Consider the following 14,445-nt stretch of genomic DNA (forward strand, 5'->3'; position numbering starts at 1 on the left):
CCGCAGCTTCGCTCCCGCCCGTGCCCGTGCTGCGGGGCGAGGTGGAGCCGGGGCAGTGCCAGCCCCCCCGGCAGCGCTTCGGGAACCTCTTGCCAGCCGCCCGGGAGGTGAGTGCGTGGCGTGTCATCTGGGACACGGGGAGAGGAGGGGAATATTGTTTCAGTTTGAGAAGAATTTTCTCAATCCCAGTTGGCAACCAGAGGTTGCTTTGCTGCCTTTGTTTTTTATTCACCAAAACGAATAATATAGACTTGAATTTAAACAATTACTATTATCCTGTCCAGTCATCACTGTCATAATGTTTTATATGTTGCTTGCCCATTCCCTTAGGCTTTCTCATTATTCTTCCAATTATGATGAAATGATAGCGAAAGGACAGAGTGCAACGTGTTCTGTTTTGGGTGGGGTTTTTTCTTTTTATTTTACAAACCTATCAAAATGCTTGGTACCTTTTCACAGTCTCTGTCTATTTGAGACCCTCTGCTAAATCCCCTTTAGCTCTTAATTTTTTAGACAAATAAACTTCCTGCAGCTTTTACAAGATTTTTTTGCAGTCTGAATACTGACAGAGAAACTTCAGAATTATATGATCTCACAGCAGACCTACTGGTATTTGACCCAAAGGTAAATCTGTCTGTTGGTCTTTAATTTCAGATATGCTAACACTTTCTTCTTGAAATCACTAATTTCCTCTTTATGCCTTAAAGCAGAGATTCTTCATTATGAGAGCTGTGTGAGTATTACGTGCTACAGCTAATATTGCTAATTTTTGCAAGAACAGATTTCTGAATTCTGGGGACCTAAGGCTAAAGCCAAAAAAGACCACAAAACCCTTGGATTAATCTGTTTTGAAAATGAGGTCCTGGCTGTTCTTCCCTGGTATGTAAATTTAATACTTCACCAGGTCAGCTTGAAAAAAACAAGGTGCTATAGCCAAGAGGATACTTCTCCAAAGCATTAGCTTTTAGCACTGAATAAAGGTTGAGAACAACTCTATTTAGTTGGATCATTTCTCCTGTATTTTTAGATTCTATTGAGGTAGCTTCCTCAAAGACCTGTCTCGTTTCCCTGGAGAGCTACTGATGTCCTAAAACACCCATTGCCCTTTTTTTTTCAAAACCAGATTAACTGTTTTGCTTATATTAATAACCATGAAAGTAGAACAGCTACTTGGCTTTCTATGTTGGTGGGTGCTTAAGGTATAGTGGTAGATGATGGATGGCCATATACTTATTTGTATCTAGCTTTTGTGGTAGTATTTGGGGAACAATGTCTATCTATCTTTCCATGTAACTGGAAAGAATTTTTACTTCCAATTCATAGAACCATACAAGAAAAAAAAACCCCACAACCACCAGATGTAATTTGGCTGTTTGCAATGTCATTGGAAATGGTATCAGTAATATTTTTGGGAAACATTGTGAAGAGAGGTTGAACTTGATGTAAGAATCAGATACTGCATTTCTTCCTCTTATTCCTGAGGAACTTTCTTGAGTTCAAAGAATCTTGAATTTAGTGCTGGAGAAGCAAGCTTTCTCCTTGTGAGACGAGAGGCCACTTGCCTAGGGTTGTGCCTTAGATGTGTACTACAGGCATGCCAAGATAGAGATGTATTGTCTTGAACGATGCTGCTTATGGTGTTCAAGAGGATGTACTTGGTGGTTCCTATACTTTTCCTCTGCATTCCCTTTTTGATCCTTGTGTTTGTAAATAACAATCACTTGGCAAGTTCCAGATGTTGAAGTGAGTGTCTGATGACACAAATTGGGTGTTACCTTTTAAGACTCATAGGAATCCTGTCAAAAAGGTATCTTTTTTTTTTTTATACTTCTGGATTGCTGTTACCTAGTACAGGTAAGATGCATTCCTTTTTCCTCATTTTATGATCAAAACATACAGTTACCTTTTTTAACTTGCTGCAGTAAAGACAACTTGCAGGTATTGCTGCATGTGGAAGAATTGGAACTGCTTCACAGCCAGGACTAAATACACAGCATAACCTCTTAAAGTTTCTAATGATGAAGTTTCCTGTTTCCAGAGGAGGTCCCAGAAGGCAGACCCAAGCACTGGTGCTTGAAGGCATTCATACCTCTTCTTGTTTGCCTGCCTTGGAGTTTCTTAAGACAGGTCACTCGGTTACTGTAATGTTAAGCATTGAACTTACAATCTAATAGTAACAAACCATGGTGACTTAATATTTGTTTCTTTTCAGTTACCCATGGATGTATAGTCTCCACAATCAAACTGTTTCTTCCAGATGGAATGGAAGCTCGATTGCGATCAGAGTAAGAATAAGTATCTATTCCTGTGTAGCAAAATTAAACTACTGCATAATGAGGATTTGATGGATATTATGTTCAAGAACAGCACAGGAAGAGTTTATTTTCCTGTGATTGTGCAAAGAAAGTAACTGAGAGCATAGTTCTTTTGCAGGCATTATGAAAAAGAAATCCCATTTGCTTGTTGCTTTTAGAAATTAAGACAACTATGAAAGAATAAAAAATTCTAAAAGAATAAAAAGATTCTTATCAAGTTGAGCTTTTCTGACTGACTGTGGTTTAGTGTACTGGAATGGGTATTATAAAAAGAAGATCATAGGAAAAAAGAAAGCAAATGAGCAAATTCTCCTTCTTTTTTTATTTGGGATTATTATTTTTGCTCCTTTAAATGCACATAGGCTCTACTAAAGTGACATTAGTGGTGTCTCTCTCTGTGTGTACATATAAGACTGTTTATATTCTTCAGATAAGTAATATAGTAATGTGTCCTCATGGTGCAGTTATTTGGGTGTCACAGTGAAAGAAAGTTTTGCCTGGCATGAGAAACAAAAAAAAATCATAAAATATGTTGAAAGGATTAATGTTTGGAAACTCAGATGAATACTGAGAGGGTTTTCTGTGTATATGTGCACATTTTGCAGAAAATTTCCGAGTAGTAGAAACAAAAAATTTAAGTGTTTTGTTTGCAGTAACTGAGTGCCAATGACAAATGACATAATTTTAATGATCTTTCATTCTCAGCAATCGTATGTTTTTCATTGCTTATTTAAATATTCTTTTATCATAGTATCCAGAAATATTTGCATGAAACTTTAGGGTGTCTTTGCCTCTCGGAAGATAAGTCAAAATAAATTATTATGGGAAATTTTCCATATAATTGCATGTCCTACTAAGAAGTAGTAGAAATGTATGGTGTTGAATTTTTAGTTCTGATGAAAATATGCAAGTATAACATTTGCTGCAGTGAAAGTGTACAAAATTCTGTAAGTTACCAAATATTTTACTCAGTTTGTTGAATTCGTGAATGAGAGTGCTATATCCACTGTCTTTTCATTTGTGTTGTTTTGTGCGTGTGAATTGGTTTAAGTCTTAATAAATCAGTTTTAAAAGAATTGATTATTATGTAGCTTCTGAAATAAAAGTTGGTAAAGAGAGTTTTTAGAACAGGCCTTGGATTTATAATTTGAAAATAGTTCTGTAACTTTGAAGACATTGCTCAGCATAGTATTAACTGGTTTTGTACGTTGGTATATTAACTCTTCATTTTTATGTGAAGAATAAACTTAAAAATACAAAGCATCTTTATGAAATGCACAGTACTAGGGATCTTCTGAATTTTTGAACTGCTGTTCTGCACTTTGTGTTCACTTTTTAAAATTTTTTTTTAGTGTTATCCATGCTCCATTACCAAGTCCTGTTGACAAGGTAATTCAGTAATTTGCTGTTTTCTGCCTTATTCAGCCACATGCTGTTTTCTGACTTGCTATAAAGGTGAAGAAATGGTGAAGTTCAGTTACGTTTAGATATGTTTTCCACTGCCTGTTTTTACCTAATTTAATATTTTGAGTGACATTTGAGGTAGAGAAGGTAATGCAGTATTGCAGTGTATATTTTAAGGTAGCTTGATTTCTTATAGTATGGCACCTGAAATGTGACTGTGGGGAAAAAAACACACATTGATGTTAGGATGGTTAGATTTCCAGGTACAGGTTAACTGCCTAACGGGTCTTGGGTGTTGCATAATTTGATACGTGGATCTGTTCTGCGCAACCAAAGAGTAGCTCATGATTTAGTGTTTGGATGAGGTCTGTTGTTCTTGTATCTTGTTTTTTATGGAGGAGAAGCTGCACTGCACAGGCTGGAAAGTGCTCTGACACGTTCCAAGGGACGAGTGAGACCAGACCTCTCTGCACCTCTTGTATAGCCAGAGTTGCTCACTGTAGAGTCATGGAGTCAATAATGTCTAGTGTAATTTTTAAACTCAGTTCTGATAATGTGGGGGACTTGTAGGGTTAATACGTACACCCTTGAGACAGGTGATCAGGAGTTGATCATCTCTGTAGTCTATAAAAAGACGGATTAACTTTAAATAGGTTTGAATCAGAGTTTTAAATGTGAAGAACAATTTTTGAGAAACTAAGGGAACTTATTTGTGAAGTCAGCAGCTCGAGGAGTTCATAGACTTGGCATTTAAATTGAGGTTTCAAAGCAGGCTATGTAGCTTGAATCGAGGGCAAGGGCAGAAATTCTGAGGAGGGACTGCGGTTATAACTATGTGAAAAACAGCTTCAAAATCATGGCAGTGTAGGAAGAGCCTACAAGAATTAGTAAATAAATAAATTTGCCAGAAAAAAAAAAAATCAAAACACCCCCCCCTTTCCGCCTAAGTCCGGAACAGTTTCAGTTATGATTAAAGATAATATATGTATTCCCCAAATCTGAAATAAATACTTACAAGGGGGAATGATGAAGATGATGGCTAGTGGGTCAATGGGAAACATATGATTGAAATGTGTACATGATGATGACATTGATTTGGAATATGAGAGACTTTATTTTCAATTCTGGAAGCGTCTGATTTCTGTTTGTCCTTGGGTTGAATGGCTTCACCTTTGTGCTCCTTGCTTCTTTTTTGTGAGCTTAATTCCAGCTGATACAAAAGCCTTAAACTCTTTGGCGTGTTGGTGGTTCAAGAACTTGTAAAGACATTAACTCAGAGTTGGGAAGTTCTCCGATAAAGATTAAATAGTGGCAGAACAATAAACGATTGAAAATGCCGTTATTAGATAATATTAAGTTTACCTTCGTAACTAGATTTAAATGATGAATTTTGTATTATTTGAGTTTAATGAAAAATCCAAAACCATTTCAATTCTTAAATTCTCTTATTTTTCAGGTTGCTGCTAACACTCCCAGTATGTATTCTCAGGAATTGTTTCAGCTTTCACAGTATCTACAGGTGGGTTTTCTCTTGACAGCATTTGGTTTGGCTAAATACTTAATGTTTGTTCAAAACACAAGTCTTATGTTCTGAAAGGCTTTGTTTGGCTTGCATTTTGTAAACCGGAACATGCTGAACGTTTAACTACCTTCTCTGTAGTGAAATAAGGTAAAATATGTTGTAATTGGACATGGTATAGTTTTATGAAAACTTTTGGAGTTTTGCATGAGCAGTATAAAGTATGACTTTTATAAAAGAAGCATGAAAGCTCCCTGTTTTATAGAAGGCTCCCTGAACGCTATATACCTGGTTTTCCTGGCCTTTCTCCTCTCCAACCTCACTGTTCCCCATTTTCTCTTGCTCACAAGATTTTTATCATCATCCATTGTTGTGGATGTACTGTGTAAGTGTATAAAAGTTTTGATAGAACAAAAGAAAGGCAAAACAAGGAGCCATTTGAATGTGTCAAGAACTAGTTTGTTTCTGTGAATATAATTTCTCAGTGTGAATATTTCTGTCCCTGTATCTCTTCTCCTTCTACTTTCCAAAGACAGTGCTGGCGGCTCTGCTTCCTCGTTGGCATCACCAGCCTTTCTGTGCCTGCTCCTATGTCAGTTTTAATAGGTCTGTTTTTTCCAAAGACATCATGTCACAAAAAGATTAGACTGCAAAATGGCAACGCATTAAAGTGTTTGTGTGCTTATATAAGTAAACTCTTTAGAAAGGATCATAAAATCAGCTTTCTGGAAAAGATATGAAAACATTCTTACTGGCAAATTCTATCTAGGTTTAATTTATGTATAGTTCTACTGATGTATTTTGCCTAGTTTCATTTGGTAATGACAATTTTTATTTGTTCACATAAATGATGAGGCTTTTGAGGCAGATACTAACTTTATATGTATTTGCTGACATAGCAGGAAGCAGCTCAAGCAGATGCTCTTTCTTGGGAGGCCGGATACTTACTCGCTCACCAATCTGTTCACTCTGTATCCTGGAATTGTTAATGAAGATGCTCTTCTATCTTACTGTTGTAAAACAAAAATCAAACAAAAATAGTAGTTCTTGCTTGGCATTTTCTTTTGCAACCTTATTTGAAGATGAACAGCTCATTGCATGGGAGCTGCCAAGCTGCCTTCTGGTGTTTACAGTTTTGTAATTCAAATTATTGATAAAAGTCGAAGTGTTTTTAATAACTTGTTACAATGTTTACTCAGTGTGTATACATGAAAAAGGAAGGTTTTCGGGAACCTGAGGTTATAGGATAATATTTTCTAATTAAAATATCCAAATAAATGTGTGGAGGCATAAAATGGGATGGGCTTATTACAGTTTTGAATATGTGACAATGTTTGATACCCACACTTCCTTTTTTCTTGATTTTTAGTATCTCTTCTGTTGCTTCTGTTCTTCTAGTTGTTTTAGCTGAACTGACTGGTCCTCTGCTCTCTTCATAGGAAGCCTTACATCGGGAACAAATGTTGGAACAGAAGCTGGCAACCCTTCAGCGGCTACTTGCTGTCACTCAAGAGGCTTCAGATACTAGTTGGCAGGTATATGCAGGCATCCTTTTCCTTTATGGACTGAAATATGCAGTGGCATTTAAATTTTATCTACTAATTTACAAACAATGGGGAAACAAGCAGCAGAAAGAATAAAAAGCTTATGATGGTTCTCTTAAACTGTGCAAAAAATAATGTTTAATAAATTCAGTTATTATGTACCATTTGAAATAACTATTAGTAAGTACTCCACCAAAATTAAAGTCTTTAAGTCAGGACTCTACTGGAACTACATAAAGTAGATGTTAATACTAAGGTGATACTTCTTTTCTCCTAGGCTTTAATAGATGAAGACAGGCTGCTATCAAGATTAGAGGTCATGGGAAATCAGTTACAGGCATGTTCAAAGGTGAGTAGTTCACTTAAAGCTGAATGCTAGTAATGCTGAAAGATAGCTCTTTTGAAGTGTTTTGAAATTAGCTAGTTGTAGGAAAGGAGTTGGAACATAAACTTTTTGAAATGAGCCTGTGCAGTTTTGATAATCTGAATAGCATGAAAACTGTATGTCTGTTCTGTATTTCATGGACTCACTTGAAATCTAGATAAATGGCTGTTTTCCAGCATTTTTTTAGGCCAAACTGATTTCTTTTATAAATGCATGTAAACATGTATGTAGTGAAATGCAGAAAAGGAATTTCTGTCATCAGTGAGAAGCAACCATCCTGTCCTGTTTCCTATGGATGTTTCTTTCCAAATAGTGATTTGAACAAAGGCATTATCAATGTGTTGTTGGATATTCAGATACTATCAATGTGCTGTCTGGTATTCAGAGACAGTGACAAGTATGCCCTGCCTTGATTGTTGTTTAAGCCACCTATGCCTGCCTTAAATTTATTTTTTTTTAATTTTATTTTTAATTCCTCTCAACTACCTACATTATAAGAACTTTTTTTGCAGGTCCTGTTTGAGGTCTTTCAGATGGGACCTCGTAGGTTTCTGATTTGTCAAATTGTATGTCTCTGAGGCTTGACTTTGTCTTAGCAGTGTCCAAAAAAACCCCATAGTTTTCCTATGATCAAAGCTGATAATTGAATGTGTACTGCCATACATACACTTCAAAAAATAACTGTTTTACACCCAGTCATGTCAAGAATCTTTGATCACTGATTTGTCAATAATGTTTTCCTATTTACTAGAAATTGCTAAAAATTTTGGAATAGAACAAGTCTTATCACAGTCTAATATATTTAATCGGCAAAATATTAATTTATATTCTGTCTTTGTATCTGAATTATCTTATATGTACAGAATCAAACAGAAGACAGTATACGAAAAGAGCTTATAGCATTACAAGAAGACAAACACAACTATGAGACGACAGCCAAAGAGTCCCTGAGGCGGGTCCTTCAGGAGAAAATCGAAGTGGTCAGAAAACTGTCTGAAGTGGAGGTATTGAAGTTTTATGTCTAGTCTTCTGGAAACGCCAAGAATAGTTATAATTGTTGCTACTTAGATCCCTGTTTTGCTGCCTGTAATATGTCAGTATTTGTTGTATTGTGACACTGGCAGTATATTAAATAGTAGTGTTTATTTCTCCTATTGGATAATACTTAGATTGTTAAACAGTTAATGAGAAACTATTCTTTAAACTCCTCCTTTTTCTGCCAGATTTCAAAATTCATGAAGCTGTCTTACAGAAGTTACTATGTGTGGGGAAGTAAATGAGAGGAAAATGACATATATTCATTCAAAAAAATGCTGTTAGACCTTGTTTAAACTGTAAAATTTATGGAAACATAAGCTTAACCACTCATACAAATTACACTTAAGAATGAGCTTTCAAGATTGCAAAGTGTTGGACACATTCCTCAAATAAGATTTCTGTCCCTATAATATCTCTCATTACTGTATTTTCCTTTATTTTCTCTTTCCATTATCATTATTTGCTATGTTCCCTTAGGTCAAGGAATGTCATAAGACAATTTTAAGTGCAGAAAGTCTCTACCCTCTTCATGCTGTTTAGAGAATGCAATGCATATAGTGCTGTAATAAATAACCTTGTGAGATTTCAGTTAAAAACACCTTTTTTATATTGTAATAGTTCTTGACAGGTTTAATGGTTGGAGTTTTATGTTTACTTCTAGCTTTCTTCTTTCCAATCCTATACTAGGAGAAGAATCATCTGACCTATTTATTCTACTTTTTCTTCTTTACTTTGACTCTTGGGGGAGAAATACGCATTTAACTTGAGTAAGAAATTTGCTTGAGTGCTTTGTGCCACATACTTTTCTCTCCACACAGAAGAATCTTTGGCTCTTTGTTGAGAGTTGTCCTTTAATAATTACTATATAGTGTGGTTTTGAATGCACTTTTGTTTAAAAGTGTTTTGGTCCTGAAGGAGAACTAAGTCAGAGCTTGTTACAAAAAAAACCCAAAACCATCCAAAACAAACCAACGAAACAAAAAACCCCTCAAAAACATTGTATGACTGAAGAAGCAAATCTTGAGCTATGAGGAGGAAACTCTACACCATTTAGTTGTGCCGTTATCACCAGCTGATGCAAACTTCTGGGGTGTTCCTTGCCTCCTGAAGGCCCAGCTGCCCCTTGAGTAAGGGGTTCTTAGTTTAGATGCCTTTCCACATTATGGAGTACAGAAAAGATTTAGAACACTTCCTTGGAGCCATTTGGCTTTTATAATGTGTTACATCTTCTTTTGCTGAGTGAAAAGTATGATGAAATCTATTGATTACATTGAATTACAAAATATTATAAAACTTTCACAGTTTAGCATAAAAGAGAAGAGAGTGGGGGAGATGGATCACTCATTTCAGTTCTTTATTCCTATCAATCACAATTAATTATATGACCTACTGTGGATTTTTTGTTGTGGAGTTTGGTTTTTTTTACACATGCATGAAGCCAATATATTTTCACATAATCTGTTCTTTAAGTAGAACATTACAAAGGTTTGTATAGGTAGTGTTTTTGCCAGGGTTTGATCTGTTTGTTTGGCCTTAATGATTAGTTACAAAGCAGTTAAATATGATTAGTTACGTACACTGTTTGGAAAGAATGGATGAACTTCAGTGTTTGGTAGATTATTAGTCTCTTTATTTATCACGTCATAATTCTGTCTTACAGCGGAGTTTAAGTAATACAGAAGATGAATGTACTCACCTGAAAGAAATGAATGAGCGGACTCAGGAAGAATTAAGAGAATTAGCTAATAAGTACAACGGAGCTGTAAATGAAATTAAAGATCTTTCTGACAAGCTAAAGGTAATGACAGGACTTCATCTGACTTATGATACTATAATGCCTGGAACAAAAAAATACAATTTAATTTCTAATGTAGCAGTCAAATAAAGGTTAAGAAACATTTTAAACAACAGGTTAATGAAAGAAAGATGCATATAATCTTTTACGTATTCTTTTCGTTTACATTTAATGTAGTTGAAACTGTCATCAGTTAAGTAAATTGATAAAAAGATTCCCTTTTCATTTGCTTTGAAAGTGACCATATTTTTGGAGCTGCAGTATATTTTATATTAAAATTATGTATGGTGTAAAACTTTATATTCAGCTACTTTTATATAGACTAATAACTTTCACCATAACCATCTTGCAGTTAATAGGAGCGAAAACTAGAATTAGAAATAAATTTGCATTTCATGTTGCCTCTTTGTGCAGTTACAAACAAAACTAGCCTACTACATAGTAGTAATATTGCTCGGCTTCCAGGGGGAAGGAGTGTGCTATCAGGTTTGTTACTAAACTAAATGTCTAAGTATATTAATATTTAAAGGTCCTTTATACTGGAGAACAGAATGATCACAGTATGATAAAGCATGTTCCCAAAGAGTCTCCAACCTAGCTAAGTAGAAGATGTGGAGGAGGAAGGTAGTAGTGTTCTCTGTGTAGACCTGAGACAATTGTTGCATTTGTGTTGGATAAATACTGGAATTTGAACTGAGGTTCTTCGAGTCCTAGTTCAGCACTTGAGACAGAAGATTTTTCTTTCCAAATTAAAATGTTAAGTTGCTGATCTTAAGGCAAGTGGTTTCCCAGTTATGAGTTAATCTCCGATGATGATTAGTATGCACAGAAGGATCAAAATTGAAACTTATTACCTAGCTTGGAGGGAGGAGAGTATTTGAAACTACTTACTGTGAAACCTAGAAAGGAAAAAGATGCGGCTTTCAATCAAGTTGGTCTGCGCAATGTACATTCAGTTCAGAAGGACTCTTAAGTTTCGGTTGATTTGAAATGCGGGAGACTCTGGATGTTTCTTAGTTCTTGGGCCCTGGTACTGTTCCTGTAAAACTTAGGTTCCTCACACAAAAAGTGAGTTAAGATATTTTGAGAATATTTCTCTCTGTTGCTTGAAGTGAAATTTATAGGAAAATAACAGTAGAAAAATTTTGCGTTGTTTCCATTTTCTTTATCTGACTAGCAAAGAAAGTTACTCATTTACATTTAGTTATACAAAAATCAAGGAAATCTATTCCTTTATATGTTAATTTTGATTTGTTTGCGGATTTATTTAATCTTGTTTGGGCAGGTAGCAGAAGGAAGACAAGAAGAAATCCAACAGAAAGGACTGGCTGAGAAAAAGGAATTGCAGCGTAAAATAGATGAAATGGAAGAGAGAGAGCAAGAGCTTCAAGCAAAAATAGAAGCTTTACAGGCTGATAATGACTTCACCAATGAGCGGCTAACTGCTTTACAAGGTTAGTAGCGAGTGGGGAAGAAACTTTGATTATTTGTTTTTCTTTAAATCTGTGAAATATCTTTTTCTTGGACTTCTGTTTACAGTACGGTTAGAACATCTTCAAGAGAAAACTCTTAAAGAACACAAGAGCTTAGGTAGGTGTGATCAGTTTCTTGTTTCAAGCTAGTTTCCAGACTTTCTGTTCAATTATTTTTATTATAATAATCTTGTAGTCTTAGGTGTCTGGCAAAAGAATAATGTTTTGCAGTTACCTCAGTAGTGCATTTTTCTTAGTATCTCCTACTAACCTTGCAAGACATGTGGCCACGACAAAATGCCAGTAGAGGGCGCTGCTGTTGTGAGCGTTCTGGCTTCTGGTTAATAGCTCAAATTTAGAGCTGTTTGTGTGCCCTCAGCTCCAAGATGTTGAAGGTCCTTATATACGTGTATATATGTATGGATTTTAAAGAAAAAAAAAAAGAGTAATAGGCAGTAGTTCTTTGGTTGATAGTAACCTCTTATACATTTGAAGAAACAGGAATGTGATCGACAGTGCAGGAAAACACATTAAATCTTGCCTGTTTTGTTTGATTAGATTACTTAGAAGGAGGAGGTAGTATGAAAAGCCAGATGCATTTCACAATGCTATATTTATGAAGAAACAAAACGCAAAACATTTTGCTTGGTTCCAGAAATAATACCCTTTCTTAATCCTAGGCATACAAGTTGACGACTTCATACCTAAAATTAATGGGAGCACAGAGAAAGGTAGTGTATCTTAAGGCTACCTTTTGTCTTATGATTGATGTTTGAAGTTGCACAAATTCAAACTGTTTTCTAAAGTTTACTTTGAATAATATTCTCTTAAAAAATGAAATTGAACTTGTCCACTCCTCTGACCAGCATTTTTTGCTTAGGCTTTCAGTCTAGGTGTTTTTAGAAAGTTCTGTAAAACATAACAAACCAACTTGGAAGTCGTCTCTTTTTTTTTTTTTTGCTTGTTTTTGATGGGGTCTCACTGGAATCAGTAGGAGTCTACTGAATGATGTCAGGTTTTTGACACAGAAAGTGGAAAACTCATTCACTTTTTTCCTCTTGCAACACAGATATAAACCGTTTTTCTAGTAAATTGGGTATGGTAAGTAAAATCAGCAAAACATATTTTTTTACTAACTATAATGTATGAAAAGTGTGGGTATAGGAAATATATAAATAGTGGAAACTAACTTTTTAACATTCAGGAGTGTCTTTATGTAAAACGGGAATGAATACAGATTGAACCAACTGATGGTTTTTTTCAAAGACCAATTCGTTAAAGCTAAGTATTTTAACTAATGTGTCTTAACATACACTTGAAGTTTTTTGAACAAAATTGTCTGATAAAAATATGCCCAATATCGCATATAGCAAAGATTATTCCAGTTATGATTCTAAATTCACTAAATTTTTCCATTGGCTAAGATATATTTTTCCTTTTATGTTAATTTTAAATTTTTCCTTGATGTAGCTTTCTTCAGCATTTGCTGTGTCTTGCTGGATAGCGAAAGCTCTGAGGAATGGTGGTAGTATTAGTTGGAAGGTTGGGGAACCTGCATAGAGAACTTGTGGTTTTAACTAATATTCACAGTGTTTAAGGATTTAAGGATTACTGTATACATTTTTGAAACAAAATTTTAAAACTCTCTATGCTCTAATTCTTAGCTTTTTACTGGGTTTTAGTTTGGTTTTTTTTGTATTATAAATGAAGAGCTTCTTAACTAGGGAGACCAACAGCAAAATAAAAGAAGTTAATCATGGTGTGACCTCACGTCTCGTTCTTATTTGGAGCAGGAGGAGAGATCTGTTAAACACTGACAAGAACTGTACAAAAGCCTCCCCTTAATCTGGGTACTAGTTATCCCTTATTGTCTTAGCATTTTAGGCACTTGGCTGTGGTGCATGCTGAGATTAGCAAGCAAGGAGACTTCATGTCTGTCCCCAGTTCTCTGGACTGCCATGCTTTGTTTTTAGATAGATTCATCCATCTTGGCGATGTATAATTTTAGTTGGTAATATTCTTGATGCTTGATAGGATGGTTAAGAAATAAATTTCCTTTTAATTTTTTTTTTTAAATCTTCCACCCCACAAAATAGTTAACTTCTTTACAAAGCAAAACTGAGGTACTGTATAGGGATTGTGATTCTTCAGTCTAATAATGTAAACCAAAAAAGACTTTGAAAGTTAGGTTGTTGGAGGTTATTAAAAAAACATGCAAGATTGTGAACAAAAGTAGCTTAGCGCTAAATTGAAACATTTAGTAAAAACTTTCAAGCTTTGAGTGCAACTATATATTGTTTTATAGAGAAATAGTTTATAACATCACACTAAGTATGATTTTTAAGAGACACTTTCTTTGTTTTAAAATTGTTGATAAGAATGTCTTATTAGTTTTTTAAATACTGCTACCTCTTATCAGTCTGAGCTTAAAAATTGAAATGTTATTTCAAAATTGAATTAGTTATTATGTGATAGTAACAAATGTCATTGTATCACTGATACTTACTTGTTTGTCAAAGTTAAAGAAGCAGTCCCTTTTTGACTGACTTTAGATTGCATAAAAGTCAAAATGTCATCTGCATAGATGCATGAAAATACAGATTCCTCCATCCTATGAGTAGCAGTAGAAATTATATTTAAATCTGGGAGTTTTAGGAAGCTGTCTACCAATTTCTGTTTCTTTATGAATATAGACAACATATAACTGCTCATTCAAGTTGTCTTTTTGTGTGCTTATACAGTCTATCACCTTTTTCTCTCATGCGCCTACCATGCTATTTTATTATTCTATATTATAGCATAGTTTTCCATTACTCTGCCTGTTGTACTACATTCTTCTGCATCTCTGATATATCTGGTCCATCCACATTTCTCTGGCATTTTACAGCTTGCTGGCCTGTGTTCTCTTCATGACAGTCTGTGCCTCTCTGTGTCTTCCTGTCCTATATCTAGCCCTCGTATAATGACAGATGG

General features: G+C 35.1%; 1 protein-coding gene across 1 annotated transcript in view; it reads left to right on the forward strand.

Annotated features, from left to right (window-relative positions):
• Window positions 1–2,212: 2,212 nt before the first annotated feature.
• Window positions 2,213–14,445, forward strand: part of LOC104155185 (sarcolemmal membrane-associated protein) — a gene marked incomplete at both ends in the record, with an annotated part of 37,225 nt that continues 24,992 nt past the window's right edge. Inside the window, 8 exons of the mRNA XM_009708755.1 lie at window positions 2,213–2,285; window positions 3,668–3,704; window positions 5,176–5,238; window positions 6,678–6,773; window positions 7,060–7,131; window positions 8,031–8,171; window positions 9,866–10,003; window positions 11,286–11,454. Coding sequence (XP_009707057.1) covers window positions 2,213–2,285; window positions 3,668–3,704; window positions 5,176–5,238; window positions 6,678–6,773; window positions 7,060–7,131; window positions 8,031–8,171; window positions 9,866–10,003; window positions 11,286–11,454 — 789 coding nt within the window. The remainder of the gene's footprint in view (window positions 2,286–3,667; window positions 3,705–5,175; window positions 5,239–6,677; window positions 6,774–7,059; window positions 7,132–8,030; window positions 8,172–9,865; window positions 10,004–11,285; window positions 11,455–14,445) is intronic.

This window comes from Cariama cristata, unplaced genomic scaffold (genome assembly GCF_000690535.1).
Source record: "Cariama cristata isolate BGI_N322 unplaced genomic scaffold, ASM69053v1 Scaffold43130, whole genome shotgun sequence".
Lineage (NCBI taxonomy): Eukaryota > Metazoa > Chordata > Aves > Cariamiformes > Cariamidae > Cariama > Cariama cristata.